This window comes from Enhydra lutris, unplaced genomic scaffold, assembly GCF_002288905.1.
Source record: "Enhydra lutris kenyoni isolate GAN:26980312 unplaced genomic scaffold, ASM228890v2 scaffoldscaffold21, whole genome shotgun sequence".
Taxonomy (NCBI): domain Eukaryota; kingdom Metazoa; phylum Chordata; class Mammalia; order Carnivora; family Mustelidae; genus Enhydra; species Enhydra lutris.
Genome location: NW_019154105.1, coordinates 37,359,267 through 37,379,888, shown reverse-complemented (window position 1 = coordinate 37,379,888; position 20,622 = coordinate 37,359,267). Strand labels below are relative to the sequence as shown.

General features: G+C 46.5%; 1 protein-coding gene across 7 annotated transcripts in view; it reads left to right on the top strand.

Annotated features, from left to right (window-relative positions):
- The window catches only part of LOC111149365 (TBC1 domain family member 1), a 230,476-nt gene that overhangs the window by 130,105 nt on the left and 79,749 nt on the right, over nt 1-20,622 (top strand). For 5 of the 7 annotated variants that reach the window (XM_022506374.1, XM_022506375.1, XM_022506378.1 and 2 more), the window contains 7 exons: nt 302-412; nt 7,099-7,227; nt 8,847-8,933; nt 12,297-12,577; nt 14,435-14,596; nt 15,381-15,500; nt 16,449-16,588. In XM_022506374.1, the coding sequence (XP_022362082.1) occupies nt 302-412; nt 7,099-7,227; nt 8,847-8,933; nt 12,297-12,577; nt 14,435-14,596; nt 15,381-15,500; nt 16,449-16,588 (1,030 nt within the window). The remainder of the gene's footprint in view (nt 1-301; nt 413-7,098; nt 7,228-8,846; nt 8,934-12,296; nt 12,578-14,434; nt 14,597-15,380; nt 15,501-16,448; nt 16,589-20,622) is intronic. The other 2 variants (XM_022506376.1, XM_022506377.1) reach the window with 2 other exon arrangements.

The following is a 20,622-nucleotide window of genomic DNA, read 5'->3' as shown; positions in this document are numbered from 1 at the left end:
TGCTTCTGATGTGAAGTATTTACTTTAGGTATAAGGACGTCAGAGGTCAAAAGCTAAATCTGGCTTGCGGGGCTCCATTGTTCCATTTCAAGACTGGTGTTCCTGTCTAGCTAGGATCGTTGGTGCCCCCTAGTGAGGTGATTGGGTAAAAGCACCCATTATAACGGGCGGATGGAAGCTGTTCGCATTTTCAAAGGCATGGTTTAGCAGTTTTGTTGACAACTAAAAATAAATGTTTTCTTTCTTTCTTTCTTTCTTCCTTTCTTCCTTCCTTTCTTTCTTTCTTTCTTTCTTTTTTAAGAAATCAAGACCAAGAAGTGAACAGCGAGAGAATGAATTGATTATTTCTTTCCTAAGATGTTTATACGAAGAGAAACAAAAAGGTCACATCCATATTGGGGAGATAAAGCAGGTATGGGATTTTTTTCCTTTTTTTAAAAAATTTTACCAGGACGCTGTGTAAAATGGAATCTTGAGGATTTTCTCAAGTTCTGAAACTCTTGTTCTCCCTATGTTTTATTTTTACTTGTTGCACACGTAGGGGAAATTTGGAAATACTTAGACTGTGTTTGGAGGCAGTTAGGGAAGTTGGAGTCAGCACCCTGGGGGTGGGGGTGGAGCAGGCTCTCCCATCAGAGGGCGGGTGTAGAGCTGAGAGAATGAAGTTTAAGAGCAGATACTCCTGTAACGAGCTACTTGACCTGCAGGGAGCCTGTCTGGGTCATCTCCCTTCTCTCCCCGGGAAAACGGGAATGACCTTGCCTCTCTGCCTTCAGAATTCCTAAGGAGCCTGGAGGTTCCCTGGAATGTCAGTACTACGAGGATGTAAGGTAGCTCCCCTGACCCGTCAAGGGCAGCGTTAGAGAGCCTGGCTTACGTGCTGGCCACATACCGAACCGGCATTAATTCTGTTCTGCGTGGTAGAGGTCCGGAATCAGCTTGCCTTCCTCTTCTGGCCACGAGCATTGTTCATCTTTTCTGTCTCGGGGTGCCGTGTCCGAAGCTGGGACTTGCTGTAGGTCTGTTCTTTGAAGAGCTCCGAGTCTGGGATTCCCTGCACATGGTGTCACGGATTATGTTCTTATGTCGTTTAGGCTCTCTGTAAGTCAACTCATGATAACCAGTGGAACTTCAATGTGCATTTTGTAATTAAGTTCCTCGTAGGTCAGAAAATCTAGGGAAATATCACTGAAAGATGTTCAAAAAATTCCTTAATTTTCCAAAAGTATATGGTTTTTTGGGTTTTTTTTAGGATGTTATTCTGTATTATTAGACATAGAGCATGAGGGGGCAGAGGGCAGAGGGAGAAGAAGGTTCCCTGCTGAGCAGGGAGCCCAACACGGGACTTGATCCCAGCACCCTGGGATCATGACCCGAGCCGAAAGCAGTCACTTAACTAACTGAGCCACCCAGGCGCCCCAGTCTTTTTTGTTTTTTGTTTTTTTGAGAGGGATTGAGGGGGGGAGAGAGAGAGAGAGATTGAGAGAGGGAGAGATTGGAAAGGTGGGGAAGGGGCAGAGGGAGAGAGAGAATCTTAAGCAGGCTCCACGCCCAGCACAGAGCCTGACATGGGGCTCTATCTCACAACTATGAGATCATGACCTGAGCCGAAACCAGGAGTTGAGCGCTTAACCGATTGAGCCTCCAGGTGCCCACGTTGCCTTTTTATAAAATGCCTAACTGCCGTGTTCTACAGAGGCTTTAGTGCTCAGTGTCGAGCCCCCTCCCTGTAAATATCTCTGCTTTTCTGGTCACCTAACCATGATGCAGTTTTATTCTCCCCAGATTTCTACATTACAGTTGACTGTGGCAGTCAGGTACCTTTCCTGAGCTCACAGCCCTCAAGTACAGTGTCTGATGCTGTTCTTTGTCTCCTTAGCCAGCCATAGTGTCTCTTAGCAGGGACCCTAACACCTGTGCATTGTGTGCGTGCTCGTCTGGCCTCTGTCGGTTCCCATCCCTCCCCTCCCAGGACAGTGTGGGGTTTCTGTGCTCTCCTGTTCACGTGGGTGGGCCACCCAGCCCTCTTGACAGTGAATTCTCTGTTGCTTTTCAACTTCTTACTTTTCTTGTTTCCACTCCTTTTTTTTTTCACTCTTGTGCTATTAATAGTTTTTTCCTGTTGTAATTTTCTTCCCTAACTTTTCCCAACAGGAAATTGACAATTTTGAAATGATTTATAATTGCTAGAGGGGAATAAAGCATTTATGCTGGATGGAAAGTTTTGACCTAAGTACAAACCGATATTTAGGGAACAGAGAAGTATCTTTATGATTTGGGCATAGTTTAGCCCAGTGAAGTATATTTAATTTTTTTTTTCCGCTTGAGAATTTAAGTCACAGCGTCCAAGCCTCACAAAGCACTTTCCAGCTTTTTCTCTAGAGTTTCCAGTGCTTTCTCTAGAGGTTTCTAAACCTTTAGTTACCCAGCAGCCTCATGTCTGTGACTGTAAAGAAGTTGCTCTGATCCCCAGTTGTGGTTGGGGCTCCCCCAGACTGGACACCTGCTCAAGCTCTGAAGATCGGGCTTTTCAGAGCAGCTGCTGCTTTTAGATGGGTCAGATGATGCTTTGAGATTCACCAGTCGATTCCTGCTCTCCTTTTCTGCTCCCAAATAGTTTAACTACACTAATGTCAGTTCCATTCTTGTTGCACCTTGAAAATTCCCATAGCCTTTGGATAGTGTTATGACTTGACCTAGAGAGGAGTAGGACCATGGCCTTGGCAGTGAACTTCTGTGGCCCTCTGGCCTTCGAGTGTTCAGAAGACGCTGAGCACAGACTCAGGGCTGCTCTGCTCCGAGCCAGTGGTGATGCTGTATGTGCTTTCTAAAGACTAAAATAGCAGCATTGGCTAGCTGTTAGAGGAGGCATTTTTTATAAAATAGAAAAACTGAAGGATATTTTGTTCTTATGGGAAACGAAAAATTGCTTTGGGCAAAGACCTGTAAAGTAATAAAGTTAGAAAAGTGTCACATTTTAGTCAGCGGACATATTGTTTCTACTTGTCTGGATAGAGCTGGTGCAAAAAATTAAGAATATTGAATCAGCTACCACTTAATATCTACCACATACCAGAGTTTAAATTTTTTGCATGAGCAATTCCAGTTTTTCTACAACTTTTTCGAGGCAAGTGGTATAATACCGTTGTTGGAGTTGGGGATGTGGGGAAGAGGTCAAGCAGCGCGTGTAGGAATGGCAGTCCGTGTCACAGGTCTGGGGGGCGATATCTTTTTTTTTTTAATTTTAAAGAGTTTATTTATTTATTTGACAGAGATCACACGTAGGCAGAGAAGCAGGCAGAGAGAGAGGGAAGCAGGCTCCCTGCTGAGCAGAAAGCCCGATGTGGGGCTCGATCCCAGGCCCCCAGGACCATGACCTGTGCCGAAGGCAGAGGCTTTAACCCACTGAGCCACCCAGGCGCCCCCCAAGGGCGATATTTTAATCATTGTGCTTTTTAGGAGCTTACCTAACAAAATCTAATGTTATGTAAACACTCACCGATTTGCTTGGGTCAGTTTTCCAATAGAGGAGTTTTTTTCTGACATTTTATTTTGAAAAATTTTCAATCACGTAGAAAAGTTGGAGGAAACACACAGAGAGCATTCATACGCCCACCGTCCCGATTATAGCGTTTGTAGCGTTCTGCAGTATCTGCGTTCCCATATATCCGTCCGTCTCTTATTTCACCTTTTTTTGGGATGACTTGTAACTCTCGGATACCAGCGCCCTTTATTCCTACACACTTCAACATGATACAGTTAGTCACGATACAACGTGACACAGTCGTTTTTGGAGATTGGCATCCTGTACGTTTCACAGATCTGGAGTGTCCTACTTGTTGAGTTTTGAGATCTTCATACGTTTGGGTGGCCTGGCCCAGGCCCCATCAAGACAGAGAGCGTCCTCTTTCACCCCGGAGTGTACCCCCCTACCTCTGCCGGTCCTCACCACCCCTCCTGCAGGCAACCACAGTTTTGATTCTTTTTTTTTTTTTTTTAAGATTTTATTTATTTATTTATTTGTCAGAGAGAAAGAGAGAGAGAGGGAGAGAGAGCAAGCACAGGCAGACAGAATGGCAGGCATAGGCAGAGGGAGAAGCAGGCTCCCTGATGAGCAAGGAGCCCGATGTGGGACTCGATCCCAGGATGCTGGGATCATGACCTGAGCCGAAGGCAGCTGCTTAACTAACTGAGCCACCCAGGCGTCCCTTGATTCTTTATACCATAGATTAATCTTGCCTGTTCTAGAACTTCTGCAGACGGAATCAGAGAGTCTGTACTCGTTCAGCTCCGGCTTCTTTCACTTAGCCTGTTCGTGTCCCTGTTCATGCTGTTGCGTGGATGAGTCGTTTGCTCCTTTTTGTTCCATGGGCGGGCCCCACAATTTCTCCTGTCATCCTTGGGGTGGACACCTCGGCTACTTAGCGGTGCTCATGGTTACAAATAAGGCTGCTGGTGGGTGCGCCGTGGCGCCATGGGATGGTGGATTCTGACCGAGAACGTCAGTGTAGCCGCAGAATTGAAAACTTGGCTCCAGACTCCCGTGCATAGAATTCCCCTGTCCGTCGCAGGCTGGGCAGTGTGATGACCGTGGTGCAAATCGCTCTAGCTCCCCAAACTGGAAACTTATTGAAGAACCAGCATCATCTTTGAAGGAGAAACGTCTAGATGCTTATTTTAAAATAAACAAGGAATATACTTTCTAAACATGAATTATTTTCTAATTATATTAGAATTGTAGACCTGGAGAAGCATCTTGTTAGGTGGAAGAGGAGAGCGGAGGGAGCTTTGAACTCAGGTACATTCTTATGGTCTGGTTTCAAAAAAGAAGTGCAGTTTTTCTTGTATATACTTTCTGCTGTGTGCTACTGGTCTTCTAGCCAGTGTTTTCTTTATATATCCAAACAGTCCATTCAAAATGCTTCTACTTTATGGAAACTTGTATGGGGCTTGAAAGCAAGCCCACGACTTCTTAACTATGTGGGAGAACTGATAGTGGGCGAGTCCCAGGCAGGCCCCCAAGGGCCCTGTGTGGGTCCCAATGACAATGAGGAAGGCACCTGCCCGTGGTGCCTGCTGTGGCTGGCACTTAGTCGGTGTCTGCTGTGTAAGTCTGTTGCTTTGGGCACGTGTTTCCCACGGGCCTGCCTGGTGATCATTGCTCACTCACTCCTCCAGCAAGCAAGTGCAAAGTGTCCAGAGCGGGCTCAGTATACTCTGTGAAAACGCAAAGATAAATGACAGTCTCCCTTGAAGGAATTTCTAAGCAGGTTGTCATTCTCTTAATGCACGTCCTAGTTCTCACAGAGGTAAAACTCTGATGACCGCATGAAGCCAAAAGGTAGATCTTACCAGGGCTTTTTCTTTCTCTTTTTTGCCTTGAAAATTGTGTGACATTCATTGATGAATTAAGAATTCATCATTTCAAAGAAGACATGATATCTTTAACCATCAAGTAGCTAGATAAAATAAAAAATGCATAGCCACATAGGAATCAGGGGAAGACAAAAGACACGTATACCCATCAAATGGACAGAAATGGAAAAGTCTGACCATGCCATGTAGAGGCAAACTGCGACTATGAATTAGTATCATTTAGGGGAGAAAACCTTGACAGTATCTGGCCCATGTGAAGACACACAGACCTGGTGACCCGGCAAGGCCATTTCTAATTATTTGCCTTGCAAAAGCTTTCACATATGTGCTAAGGAGCTATGTTTGGGAGAGATTAGCCCAGTTGCCTTTGTAAAAGCACAAAGGAATCCATATTTAAGCACAGGAACATGAACAAATTACGTTGTCATCCAGTGAACTACTGCACGCTAATTAAAGTGAGTGAATCAAAGAACATTTGTCAACGTAGACGAATCTCAAAAACTACATTGAAAGACACAAGGTAGTTATGGGAGGGTATTACAGGGTGATCGGTTCATTTAAAGCTTCAGCTACATGTAGACCATCACGTGTGTTTTACGGATACGTACACGTATGTGAAGGTACACGGTACGAGTTGACGAACACCACATTTAGGAGCGGGGCAGTTTGTGCGGCTGGAAAACGGAGGGTGGTTCTAGGAGGTGTCAAAGAGGTCTGCACCGTGTTCCATTAAGCATGGGCAACAGTAGCTAAGAGATGCGATGCTTCTCCACGGCTCCTCAGCTCTGTGGCCTCAGACAGGTCTTCACCTGCTGTCCCTCAGCTCCTGCACCTGCAGACTGAGGACACACGGAGCTTTCCTCACAGGCCGCTTCTGAGCTTCAGATGAACCAACACACGTTAAAGCCCCAAGAACATACCCGACGCTCAATAGACGTCAGCAGTTGTGACTCTTAGCTGCTGTCCAGGGCTCCTTGCTGCTCTCAACTCGTGCATGTGCGCTTGGCCAGAGCTGGGGGGCGGGGGTGCAGATGCATGTGTTGTCTTGGTCAGTGAGGGGGGGCAAGTGTGGTTGCAGGGGGAAGGAGTGACGGAAGCCTTAGGTGGGGCAGAGGCAGAAGTGGAGAAGTCAGAACTCCACAGAAAGTGACGAAGGGATCGACTTAGGGTTATGGAGTGGATTCTTCAGTCGATTAATTTAATCTGTTCCAACCTCTGAAATTCCCCCAAATGCAAGTTACCCTCTGCTTGGCAGAGCTAACGCTATCCACCTTGGGCACCAGCAGCTCTGCTCCGAGCTTACACGGTAAATTACCTGTTTGCTCTCGCAACAAGGCATTCGGATTAGGTCCTGAGGTGGGTCTGAATGGACAGAGGAAGGACCCAAGGCGAGGAGAGAGGAAGTAACTTGTCCAGGGCCAGTGAGTGAGTGACATGACGCTAATGCCGACCACAGAGCCCAAGGTCTCGAGCTTGGTTAACGGAGTGGTTTCCACAGACATTTCCTCATTTTGTTTGGAGCGGTCAGAGCAGTACTTCAGGCAAACTGCTTCCTGGACGTGCAGTCACGCCTTTGAGGAGCAAGTGAGAGGAGGTCACAGAGCCAGGACAGTGGCCTGGGGTAAAAAAGATGCATCCTAGAGATCATTCCTTCAAGAAGGAAGGAAGGAAGCCAGCAAGCTGGGAGTGACTGACTTGACCTTTCATTGTTTCACTTTTTAGACCTCCCAGATCGCAGCAGAGAACATTGGAAGTGAGTTACCTCCGAGTGCCACTCGATTTAGGCTAGATATGCTGAAAAACAAAGCGAAGAGATCTCTAACAGAGTCTTTAGAAAGTATTTTATCCCGGGTAAGTAGCATAATTTCTCCTAAGTTAAAATCGCTTTTTAAGAGAACATAAGATTCAGTTCCTTGCCTTTAAAAAAATATATTTCCTTTGAAGAAATCTCTACACTCACCGTCGGGCTCACCCTCATGACCCTGAGAGCAGGAGTCACGTGCTCTCCGAGTTGGGCCGGCCGGGCGCCCTCATTTCTTTGCTTCTGTGCCGTCAGTGTTTGTCATAAAGAACAGAAGCGTAAAAACCTTTTTAATGTCTTCTCTGTCTTAGAGCAAGGTTACCCACACTTCGGTTTTTAACTTGGCTTAGGTTAAGAGAAATTCTCTTACAAAGCCTGGTATTTTTGTTTCTCAAAAGGATGTTACTCATTGGCCAGTCTCTGTGAAGAGCACAGATTAGATGTAGTAAAGCGTAGGTCCCCTCGTCCCTAAGTGCCACCAAGCACAGCTTCAAAAGCCATTCACCGTCGGCTATGGCTGGCACGTGTCTAGGCCTCTCTGCCGCTGGCCAGTGAACTGTGGCGCTCCGGTCAAGTGCTTCCCACCTCCTGTTTTTATAAATAAAGTTTTGGAAACACAGCTGTATGCATTCATCTGCCTGTATTCTTAGTTTGCTTTTGTGCAGAGCAGAGTAGTTGCCACAGACAGTATGGCCCCAGAGCCTGGGAGATTTAGTATCTGGCCCTTCACGGACATGTTTGCAGACTGCATTCTGCAGGAAGAGTGAAGGAAACATAGGTTTCCTTAGGAAACCGATCTAGGAGCTCCCTAAGAAATTTCGTGCTCTGTACTCCCCACCCCAGCGGGTGGAGATGACCTTTGATGGCACGGCCTAAGAAATCAGAGTTTGATTTTCTTTGAAAGTTTCACGTCTCTCTGGAGCTTGAAATATCTTATAGGGTTTGTTTGTTTTTATTTTTTTCTTTAATTTTGTGATATACTCCATTTGAACCATGCTTAATTTTGTTCTAGTTGAATTTTATTTTGTTTGAAGGTGTTTCTCAGAATTTTGCAACATCCTTAGAGATAATTAATGACAGTCCATGTACAAAACCAGGTGGCCACCTTTGAGAGCTCCTGAGTGGATAGAACGTTGTCTGAGTGTCCTGTCGCTGCCCGGCGGTGACAGCTTGGGACTCGGGAGAGAGGTGTTGAGCCTGCCTGCTTTAGCACTTGCTTTTCTTCAGAGACAGATTGTCTCTTCTTCCTGCCTGTCATCCCTGCCAAATGACTCATCTGCATGTGTTCAGGAACATTTAGGTGGTTGCGCTATTAAAAAAAAACAAAACAAACAGAAATGTTGATTATCTTTTTTTTTTTTTTTAAAGATTTTGTTTATTTATTTGAGAAAGAGCGAGAGAAAACATGAGAGGGGAGAACGTCAGAGGGAGAAGCAGACTCCCCACGGAGCCGGGAGCCTGATGCGGGACTCGATCCCGGGACTCTGGGATCATGACCTGAGCCTCAAGCAGTGGCTTAATCCACTGAACCACTCAGGCGCCCAGAAATGTGGATTATCTTAATGCACATAGGAGCTCCGCAGCTTTTCTCAGTAGAGAAAAATTTTTTTTTTCCCGAGAAGAAAAAGCAGCCTAGGGGATCCTAACTTGACTGCTTTCCTTTCTGTAGGGTAGCAAAGCCAGAGGCCTCCAGGAACCCTCCGCCAGTCTGGATCTGGACAGCTCCACGTCTAGCTCCTTAAGGAACACGAGCAAAGTAAGCACATTTCCCTTTCTGTGACCCCTGAAGAAGTCAGCAGATGGGTCAGCTGTTCATCTGCTACCCACACAGCCTACAAAAGGACCCCAGGGAGCCCCACGTCGTTCGTCATGACAAGTTTGGTGCCTGAGAATCCTCGGCGCAGGGGGGAGGGTCTTGCAATTCTGTGACTGAAAAGTCTCACGTCACGAAACAGTGGCCCTTCCATAAGCAAAGAAGCGCGGTCACAGTTTGAGATCCCTGAGAGCCTGGGAGGTCATTTATCACAAAGCACCTAATGAGCTTCTTGGCCAGTACGAAAAATAATTGAAATTAGGAAAACCTCCAAAGTGGGTTTGTGAATTGCATGAAGTTTGCAGCTTGGATACTTTGACCCTTCGGCTGGCTTTATGATTGTGATTAAATATTACTGATCTTATGAGTCAGACAACTAAGCTTCGCCCGTTGGGTCTCTCCCCAAGCACAGCCTCATGGTAACAGGCAAGCCAGCGGTTCTCTTCGGTAACAAACCTGTGTCCGTGTCCTTGTTTCTTGCTTTCTAGACATTTAAGCAGCCTCAACTTTTTTTAACCACCAGGCAGTGAGTTTGGGGTGTGTGCTGGGGGGGGCCCGCTTTCCTGCTGCTACCAAAGCCACTTCAGACGCACCAGAGACGGAGGCTGTGGGGAGCTGTCTCCTGACCACACAGCTCCGAAGTTCTCCTGAGTTTCCTCCTGGGCATGTGACTTCCAGAGCGCTTAGACCATGGCCAACAGTGAGAAACTCATTTAACACTGTGACACGATCACACACACACACACGTGCACACTCACGTCCAGAATTAAAATCACCCCAAACAGTATTTACTGTAAACAGCCTGTGACACACACTGTTCCCTTTGGTTCTTTTTAATTTTAAAAATGTTCGTGGCCGACCAAGAAGATTGTTCCTACCACCTGCAGTCGACCCCTTGAGATACACTGCCTTGGAAGGGGCTATTTAAGTTCTCAGGCCTACTGTTAATGGGATTCCAGCAAAAATCCAGCCTCTGGCTCAGGAGGCTGGGGGCGGGGCGGGGGGGCTGGAATGCTGCATTTGTGACAAGCTCCAGGGTGGCATGGGTGCTCTGGGTTTGTGGACTGTCTCGGGGGGGGGGCGGCAAGGCTCTAGATACCAGTCCTCTGAAAAGGATTTTCTGTGTTAAAATCTAGTGGGATGGAGCATCATCTGACCTCTGTCCACCATATACTGGTTCTACTGTACAGTTTACTTCACATTTGGAAACAGTTTATGGTTTAACAGATGTATGGGACAAAGCCTCTGTCCTCAGGAGCTCACCTGGGAAGTGAGACTCCAATGGCAGCAGCATCAGAGTATGGAAGGAGCCCTGAGAGACTAAGAGATGGCGGGAACGTAGCCGTCCCAGGAGCAAGGGGAAGGGTGGTTATTTTGGATCAGTGGAACCAGAGAAAGTGCAGGAATGGGGGCAATGGTGCTTCTGAATTAAATTGTAAAGGCTAGGCATTGCACCTGTGGGAGTGGACAGGGAAGAAGCTTTCCAGATCTTTGCAAATAAAGATACTATGAAGAAGTTCGTGTCACTCAAGTGACTTTTCCAGGAAGTCTTACTGCTTGTTTTGTATTCTTCTCCGAAGCACAGATCTAGGAAAATACGCGAAGCTTGAATTTGTATAATCTGAAGAGAAGTGCAGCTTTCAGAGCTACCTGCTTGTATTGTGTGTGGGAGTATCTTTTTTTTTTTTTAAGATTTTATTTATATTTCAGAAAGATCACAAGTAGGCAGAGAGGCAGGTGGGGGGGGGAGTGGGGAACAGGCTCCCCACCGAGCAGAGAGCCCGACTTGGGGCTCGATCCCAGCACCCTGAGATCATGACCTGAGCCGAAGGCAGAGGCTTTTCCACTGAAGCCACCCAGGCGTCCCTGTATGTGTACTTCTTTACACATCTTTACTTTTTTTTTATCCTGAGATTGAGAAACTGTTGTAAAAATAATCTGTTTTACATAATTGGATCTCTACCAGTAGATTGATATCTAATTGTTGAGGAACATCCAACTGGCCCTTTTAGGTGTAAGATTAAGGATTAATTCCTTCATATAATTTGGAAGGAAGTTAGGAAGAGTTGAGATGAACAGGTTTGCATAATGGAGATCGTTTGCTGTGATGTACTGTCTTAGACAAAATTTTAAATCCTTAAAGGGTCTTTGGAACTACAGAGTCTTGAAGAATGAAAAATTTCAGCTATGTTTAAAGGTAATTAATATTTTGTAGTATGTTAGGAATTAAATTTTCCTAATTCCTACAAAATTAAATATATATAATCTCTCCCTTCAATAAACATATATTTCTAAAAATTAAAATCCTTAATACATATCATCTGAAGAGCATTCAACCATCTAGCAAATGAACAGATAGAATTTAGATTCTTCAGTCCATCATTAGATGCATTCATTTCATTTTACTCTTTCCATGTGATTTACTTATCCCCTCTAGCAGGTTCATCGGGGCAAGCTGATACACTCCCCCCTACCCCCTATTTTATGGTCTTTGATTGGAGAAGAATATATTGGCCTCCAACCATGTCCTGGGCACAGTGCTAAGCATAGAATTGCCCGAGTACTAGATCATCTCTTTGAAAAAGCGTACATCTCCAAAGACTGTGGTATTATTGTCATGCTTCTCAACGAATGCTGGGGTTACCCCTCAGTAGCTTCATTGAGTACCTGATACAGTAACTTATGTTTGTATAACATTTTACAGTGCACTTTCACTTGGATTACCTTGCCTAATTCTTGAAATGCCGCGAGATAAATTTTCTCTCTTCCCTTGTACAGTTAAGAAAATTGGGATACAGAAAGAAGTTAAATGATTGGCCCTGAGTTCTGGCAATGAGTGCCTAAAGGGAGAGTCTTCATTTTCTAAGAATAATATAGGATATAGTTTTTAGCCTTAGGATCACCAAGTTAAATTTCAGCATTAGATCAAAGTCAGAGAGCCTTAAGAATGTGGCTAGAACATGTGTGAACACACTTGGCAGAGATAAAGAACGTCTTGATTGGTGTGAACGGTGCAGACAAGTTGTGTGGGTTCAAAGCACCGTAGAGCTTTTACAGGGAGAAGGGGCTGTGCGCGGCTTACCTACAACAGCTCCGTCCTCCCCCTGGGCTGTGGGCAGGTTTCCCCTCTGGCCAGCAGCCCAGCGTTTGGTCTCTAAGCAGGCACTTACTGGGCCTTCATGTCCTTGGATTGTCGGTGGCCTCTAGATGGCATTATGATCAGATGTGCTTACGCATCAGAATGTTTTCCTGCCCCTGGGAGGATATTCCCGGGATACGCCTGACCTGCTGTCCCTCTGCCGCCAGGAGCCATCTGGGTGTGAGAGAGAGGCCTTGCCCACCCCCGAGAGCTTCTACAGGCTCCAGGGCTCCTCGGAGGACCTGTCCAGTGACCTGGAGAGCCACCCCGCAGAAGAACCCGCCCCTTTGTCACCCCGGCAGAGCTTCCGAAGGCGTGCCAACACCCTGAGCCACTTGCCTGTGGAGTGCCAGGAGCCTCCGGAACCTGCTCAGGGGTCTCCGGGGGTCTCCCAAAGGAAACTTCTGAGGTACCACTCCGTGAGCACAGAGACGCCTCGGGACCGGAAGTAAGATTTGTTTAAAAATGCAACTCTGTTGTATACATAGCTGGGGCACATCCGTTAGCCACCGGGTTTGGGCAGCCCAGGTATCGTGTGGGGTGACAGACTTGAGTCAGGGTGTACCAAGGGCTCACAAGCTAACACTCGAAGGTGAGTTCTGCTCCTCCCATAGGAATTCTGTAGACATAAGAGGTTTGTTACTTGTCCAGGAGCTGGTACAAGCATCAGGAGGAAGCAGGTGGGAAGTGGCCCTCAAAGGGGTTAGGAATCCTATGGATAGTGTGCGAGGTGGGCATGCTGGAACCTAGCTGCTGGCTTTGGGGCCAGGCGGCAGAGGGGCGAGCTGGTGAGTCCTCTTTGGCAGACCCGGGACCCTTCTCTGCTGGAACGGAGATGCAGCATCCTGTCCCCAACGGAGCGCGAGCGGTGACCTGGCTGCCTCTGCTGCCTGTGTGGCCCGGGGTCCCGGGGCTGTCTCGGTGCTGAGCTGTTGTGACCTGGGTACATCTGCTTCTCTGGGTAACCAAACCGGCATGGATGCTGCCTGAAATTTCCTGCAGTGTGAGAATTCTGGAGTCTGCTACCTGGATTTACTTATTTTAATAATTTGGCTCGAATGAGCAGTTGGAATTTCCTGGTTGTAGAGATGGGTAATCCGCAGGGGAGCAGAAGATCTCCTGGCTCTTTCTGGGGTCCCTTGGCAATTAACTGGACCCTACGCAGTCACGGAGTTACCCTTAAAAATAACTTCAAAAAATCTTTTAAAATCCCTCAGTGTATAAAGATACGGGCCACACCTGTGTAGAGCTGCCGTCTTCCTGGGACTGACATGTGTCAATGGGGGTCGAGCATGGATCACGCAGAGTCTGGATGGAGGTTTTGGCCAGGTTTTGAGTGAAGAAATGAAACCACCTGAAGTACGTAGCAGAGCCTCTCCATTGGTTTCCAGTCAGCCATGGAAAATAATTATGATGGTTTTCAAGAATTCGGCTGCATAACCATGATCCCAAGGCAGGACGCACGCCGGGAGCTAGTGTTAATATATGACCTCTCAGAGACAACAGTGTAAGGCGTTACGGGGTTCTTGCCGTGTTCTTCAAACCCTGCATGTCCATGCTGCTTTTCCACCTCTCTGCCATGTCCCCAGTCCTCCGTTTCGAGCGTTTTCTGTGATCGTGGACGCACTCCTGTCTAGAGATTCCCAGTTCTCTTGCTCGGCCCGCAGTTTCACACAAGCGGAGGTGGTAGGAAAGGGGTATCCCTGACAGTACATTTCCCTTCTCGCCAAGAGTGCAGCTTCCTAATGGACCTTGCTGGACAGAGGAGGGTGGGGAGGGTGAAAAGATGACTATCTCCCTCCCTCCCTAGCATACCTGTTTTGCTTTTTGCTTCCTTATGAACTCTTTCCTCATTTATGCACAAGAAATGAAACCTTGAGTTCAAGGCAGGTCATTGTTCACTTTAAAGAGAAATGTATTTTAAAAACTATGGATTTTGTTTTGCTTTCCTTTGCTTTTGGTTTAAGTAAAAAACGAAAAGAAATTGCTGTCAGTTTCTAAAAAGCGAAGGGAGGAAAAAGCACTATTGGGTGCGTACACGTATGAGAAATGGTCAAGAATGACTTTTCACCCGACTCTTTTTTTTTTTACTGAAAACTACCTTTGCCAATGAGACAGTGGATACGGAAGAGACGTGAAGAGCCGTCCTCTGACTATGACAGCTGCTATTGAGATAAGCGGACGGCAGCCTGGCCTGCTCTGGCCTGTTTCCTCTCATCCCCAGTCTGTATCCCCCGTCGGGGGCCCCCTTGGCTCCCTTCCTCTCCCCGCTAATCGCCCTGCCTTCTCTCTAATTGCTATTTAGTGTGAATCATCCAGCTGTGGGCGAGTCTAAAAGTTGCTCAGGTCAGTCTTCAGCTCCTGCTCCTCCGCCTCGTCTTAACCCCTCCGCCTCCTCACCCAATTTTTTTAAGTATCTAAAACATAGCTCAAGTGGAGAACCAAGTGGGAATGCTGTGCCGAAGAGGTGAGCACACTCATGCGGCAAGTTCAGTGTCGTTTGTCTTCCCGGGAAGTTTGCACAGAGAGGATGTGCTGCATGGCGGGAGAGAACCCAGGGCCATCGCATGTGTGTGTGTGTGTGTGTTCTTGTATGATTTTGATTTTACTATTTTCAGTCTATCATCTGAACTGACTGATTTACTATTAATTTTACTATCAATTAATCACTCTTGCCAGGTCTTCATGTCAAGCCATTTTGTATGTACTTATCTTTGCCCGTTGTACGCACGTGCGTACACACACACGCACACACAATTTAACAAGAACTGTGTTTGATCTTATACACTGCGATTTGTGCCAAATCAAAAATGTCCTCATGAATTTAGGAAAATTATTTTTTTCCAGTTCGAAAGGAAAAGTCATTTTGGAAGATGGACTGATTTTTTGTTAGGTTTTTATTTTTTTCTGGTGAGAATGCTTAACATGAGATCTACACCCTTAACACACTGTTAAAGTGCATAGCACAGTCTTGCTAACTATGGGCACAGTGTCGCACAGCAGATGTCTGGAGCTTGTTATGTTGCACGACTGAATGGACTGATGTTTTTGAATTAGTTCATTGACTCCATTCATTTAAGATAGAATTTTATTGACTGAATGCAGAAGTTAAATCTCATTTATAAACTTTTTAATTTCTGACTTGGTTTAACTTTCTTAGAATAAGAACTAAAGTGTTTATTTTAAAGCTTATATTTTATACTTTTTGTGTTTGTATTTCTTTATCCTAAACTCTCTTCTCAAACTCTCAGCGTCTTCTACCGTAATGCCCTGCGGAAAAAACTTCATTCTTCTTCCTCTGTGCCAAATTTTCTTAAATTTCTGGCTCCTGTAGATGAAAATAACACCTCTGACTTTATGAACACGAAAAGGTAGGGTTTAATTTAGACATATCAAGCCTGAGTAGAAGTGTTGAATTGTTGATATATACAGGGATTTTTCAGCTATTTTTTTTTGACACTCAAAAAATCATTTTAGCTAAATTGATTCATATCTTCTTTCTTATACTTTCCTATTGAATGTAGTCCTTTTGTTCCCCAGGTTTGACTAGGAGTAGTTTATTAATGTGGTGTTTTCAGAAGATTCAAGAAAGTCTTAAGCAGTTCTCTAAGTGATAATAGTGCTTCTGGAGAGTGAGCATATGGTTCTGGTGAATTGGTCAGGATGTCTGACCTGTAAGCTAGGGTGATCCGTAGTTGTGGGTGTGTCCGTGGGTGTCAGTTTCACGGGCTTTCCCAAGTCCCGCGAATAGGAAGAAGAATCACTAATTAGACTCTATTTATGATATGTGTTGATAAATATACTTTGTTTTGTAGTTTAAAAAATACGGATGTTAAAATAGTTGTCATCAAACAAATGACTGTGTAATTATTGCCTTGAAGGTTCTGTGTAATCTAACTCTTTTCATTTTTACGGCCATCTGTGGAGATGCAGACCTATGCCGAGAAAATACTCCCACACTCGGGTTGGGGGAGATGGAGGCCCTGCTGCCAGTGCCCCCTTTAGACAGTTCCTCTTTCCTGAATTGGGGCCAAGAAGGGTCCAGCTGGAAGCTAGTGATCTGTGGAGCCTATTTCTTAGTACCTTTTACAAAAGGGCATGCAACCTTGTGATCTTCATGAAAAGTGTCCTATAAGAAAGCAATCCCTTATGAGTATTGACTCACTGTGGGCTTGATTCAACTTTCAGGATTATCTGATTATGTTCTCTTATACAAAGATAAATTATAATGTAGTGTTTTGTTTAAAAACAAAAGGTCAAGCTAAAATACCTGATTACATCTCCTCATCACTCATGAGTCCGTCATTTTGTGCTTTCAGAGACTTTGACTCCAAAGCTAACCACCTTGGCGATGGCAGCAGGACCCCCGTGAAGACACGGAGACACTCGTGGAGGCAGCAGATTTTCCTCCGAGTGGCCACCCCACAGAAAGCCTGCGAATCTCCCAGCAGATACGAAGGTACCGTACGCTCCGGAAATGAACCTGTGAGATTGTAGCATGAGGAGCAGCAGTGTTAGGTGAAGGAAAAGATGAAATGAGATTTCAGGTCATTTCACCCCTGATTTTAAAGCTCCCTAGGTAAGAAGCTCAAATGACCATGCCTATTGCCGTTTCCAGAGAGATCCTCAAATTCCAGGGATGCACGTAAGAGAACCCAGCAGCCTGCGGCGCCTCGAGCGAAAGATGGCGCCTCTGCCGAGCTGTTGGGACCGCTCCCCCACGTGTGTGTGGGAATGCGCAGGGGCTCCTTCCCTTCCCGCTCGCTTCCAAGCCCGGCTGCCTGCCCCTGCGATCTGAGTGTGGGTTTGCTCTCTACCTCAGCACAGCGGGCTTGTGGAGGGCGCCCAGGTCCCAGTGCTTGGGTTACACCTGTCACATCCCCTGCCGTGTCTGCTGCTGGCCCTCGGTGTGCTGTCACAGAAGGACCATCTTGTGCCCTCGCAGCCTGCTTGTGTCTCCCAGATTCGGATTATGTTCTCAGGTCTTGTCTTTGGGCCTTCCTGTGTGGAGTCACAATGTAAAAAAATGAGTTTAGATGTAGTTCTAAGCTTAAGATTTGTCTCTGCCCAGTGATAACCTAAATTTTCAGCAACAGGTATTTCTTTTCCCTAATGTTCTTTAATCAGAAAGCATTTTTTTTTTGGTAAGGAGAAGCAAAGCAGGGCGCCTGGGTGGCTCAGTTGGTTATGGGTCTGCCTTCAGCTCAGGGTTTGATCCCAGGGTTCTGGGATCGCGCCCCATGTTGGGCTCCTTGCTCAGCAGGGAGTCTGCTTCTCCCTCTGCCCCTCTGCCCTGCTCGTGATCTCTCTCTTTCTGTCTCTCCTTCTCTCTCTCTCTCTCTACACACACACACACACACACACACACACACACACACACTCTCTCTCTCTCTCTCTCTCTCTCTCTCTCTCTCTCTCAAATACAGTCGAAAAAGCAAAAGCAAAGCAACATAGTAGACCTCTCAAAGATTCCTTGAGTTCCTCTGGTTGTGTGTAGCACAGATTCATTCTTGTTCCTTGGCATACTTCTGGGCAGGAGTAAGCAGCAGCTCAGATCACCCTGAGACTTTGCAGAGTAGGTTTGCTGTGGCTGCCCCACATGGGGGACTCCTACACCCTCCTTGTTCTCCTCAACCTCTGCCCGTTTCCTGCTTCTCTCTTTCTCCCTCTCCTTTCCACTCCCTCGCCCAGAGTTCTTTTTTTTTTTTTTAATTTTTTAAAAGATTTTTATTTATTTATTTGACAGAGAGAGACACAGTGAGAGAGGGAACACAAGCAGGAGGAGTAGGAGGGGGAGGAGCAGGCTTCCCACCGAGCAGGGAGCCTGATGTGGGGCTCAGTCCCAGGACCCCGGGATCATGACTTGAGCCAAAGGCAGACACTTAATGACTGAGCCACCCAGGTGCCCCTCGCCCAGAGTTCTTCATATTTAATTAAAAAAATGCTTCCCCTGCCGAATTAAACAAGAGCCTGGTTTGAGCTCAACTAGCTTCGCAATATAAATCATATAATCTTATTTACCTTGAGCTGTAAAAGGGTTATAGTGAACGTTGGCTCTTCTTATCTCATGCAATTACATTAAATTATGAATGCGAAAGTACTTTGGAAACCTAAGACATATCAAATGTAAAGCAATATGGTTATTTTTGTTGACCATTATGGAGGCCGGAGCGCTGGTGTTAAGCTTCCCCAGCAGGAAGGACTAAGTAAAGGAACGCTAGAAAGACTGGGTTTATAAACCCGGGTTTATAACCTATATATAAAAAACCTGGGTTTTTTTTTTTTTAAGTCATAAATTGAGTTATTTCAGTGTGTATCAGTTTAGAAAGTTTAGTTTTAAAGATTTCATTGTCACTTTTGTAGATCGTGTGGAAATGTCCAACAGTCCGATTGTGTGACCCAGTTCCTTCCTAAACGTCTAAGCCTAGGGGGTCTGCTGGGGTGGTGGCTGTGGGAAACTCTGGGCTTGTCAAGCGCATAGCCTGGGAGGCTGTATCCCTTGTAGGAGCTCTGACGGCCATGGAAGTGCGGTGAGCTCTGCGGGCCCTACCACAGGGCTGCTCTCTGCCTGAGTGGGGAAGTGTGGCGAGTGCCCAGACGGACGCTGGTGTCTCCCAGTTGGCGTCTGAGGGACTGGAGTCAGAAGGTTGGTCAGTGCTGGCATGTTTGCCTCTCTGGAGGACCCCAAGATAAAGTGGGTGAGCAAAATGCACTGTGGGTCCATGCGAGAATGTGACCTTGTGTGATCCAGGGGGTAGAAGCACCGGGCTGTAATGTGTGTCCCCCTTCTCTTTTTGGAGGCTTCCGTTTTTAGTTGGTTTAGTCTGGAAGTACCATAAGAAACGGATGTTTAATTAACCCCAAGCGGCATTCTTATTTATGGTGTTTGCAGTTGACAGGGTTCCTTGGTGAATTCTGGGCTAGCCAACACTGTTGGGCCAAAGTTTGCAGTGAATTAGTTGGGATGATGCATTGTTTCCCCAGAGGCCAGAGCACTGATCAGATCACCCCCAGTCCCCCAAAGCCCGGGCTGTGCAGTCTCTCCGGACGGAGAACAGAACACTGGGCATTTCTCATCCCCCCACTGGAGTGGTACTGAAGTGTTGACAGTCCACCCGGCAGGGCCCCAGGACTCCCTTGCTTGCATATTGATAGAAAGCAGAGAACTGGCCTCCTCAGTGTCGGAGGGTCTGGGGAGCCATGAAGGCGAACTTAGGGAAGGAATTTAGAGCTCATTTAGAAACCTCTTCTGAAAGCTGGAGCCAGAGCGGCTGTGTTTAAATCGCAGCTTTCCCCCTTAGGAGCCTTGAACTGGAACAAGCTGTTGAAATGTCTCCCCCGTGATAGAGGGTTCATTATGCTGATTGCCATACTGAGTGAAATAAGGACGCATGATATTTCCACTGACATTTTATTTCAAAGCTTTCAGAATTCATAGATTAGGAAAAAAAAATCTCTGAGGCCGAAGTTTTCAGTGTGCAGAAAGGTCTCTCTGGATCTCGGGGCCAATGCTGCTCCTGCCTCAGCCCCTCCACAGGGGGCACCTTTCTGCTGCCTGGAGCCCCTCATGGGAGCTTGCCGAGCTCAGTGGCAGGGATTTGATTCCCCTCACTGCCAGCGGGAGTGGGAGCTGAATAGCCGTGCCTCCCTCTTCCCCTTCCCCTTCCCCTGCCTCAGTGGAGAGGCCAGCCTGCTGCTTAGGGCTCCTCCTCCCAGGTCCTGGTGGCACCCTGTTAGCAGGTGGGGCGGGCAGAGAACAGGAAGGGACAGGAGGGAGGCCCAGGATGGGGAGCCAAGCTGTGATTTGTGGCGGAAACGACAGAACAGCAGCAACACCAGAAGTGGGGTTTCGAGTAGAGCTCCCCTACGACCCAGCAATGGCACTACTGGGTATTTACCCTAAAGATACAAATGTAGTGATCCGAAGGGGCACATGCACCCGAATGTTTATAGCAGCAGTGTCCACAGTAGCCAAACTATGGAGAGAACCTAGATGTCCATCAACAGATGAATGGATAAAGAAGATGTGGTGTATATATATATACAGTGGAATATTATGCAGCCATCAAAAAACGAAGTCTTGCCATTTGCAATGATGTGGATGGAACTAGAGGGGATTATGCTGAGCAAAATAAGTCAATCAGAGAAAGGCAATTACCATATGATCTCTCTGATATGAGGAGTTTGAGAGGTAGGGTGGGGGGTTGTAAGGGAAGGGAGGGAAAAAGTGAAACAAGATGGGGTCAGGAGGGAGACAAACCATAAGAGACTCTTAATCTCAGGGAACAAACTGAGGGTTGCTGGGGGGTGGGGGGGTAGTGTTAAGTTGGCTGGGTGATGGACATTGGGGAGGGTAAGTGCTATGGTGAGTGCTGTGAAATGTATAAGACTGATGATTCACAGACCTGTACCCGTAGGGCAAATAATACATTATATGTTAATAAAAAAAAAAAAAGTGGGGTTTCGAGCTTTAAAAGTAGTACCCCAGTATTG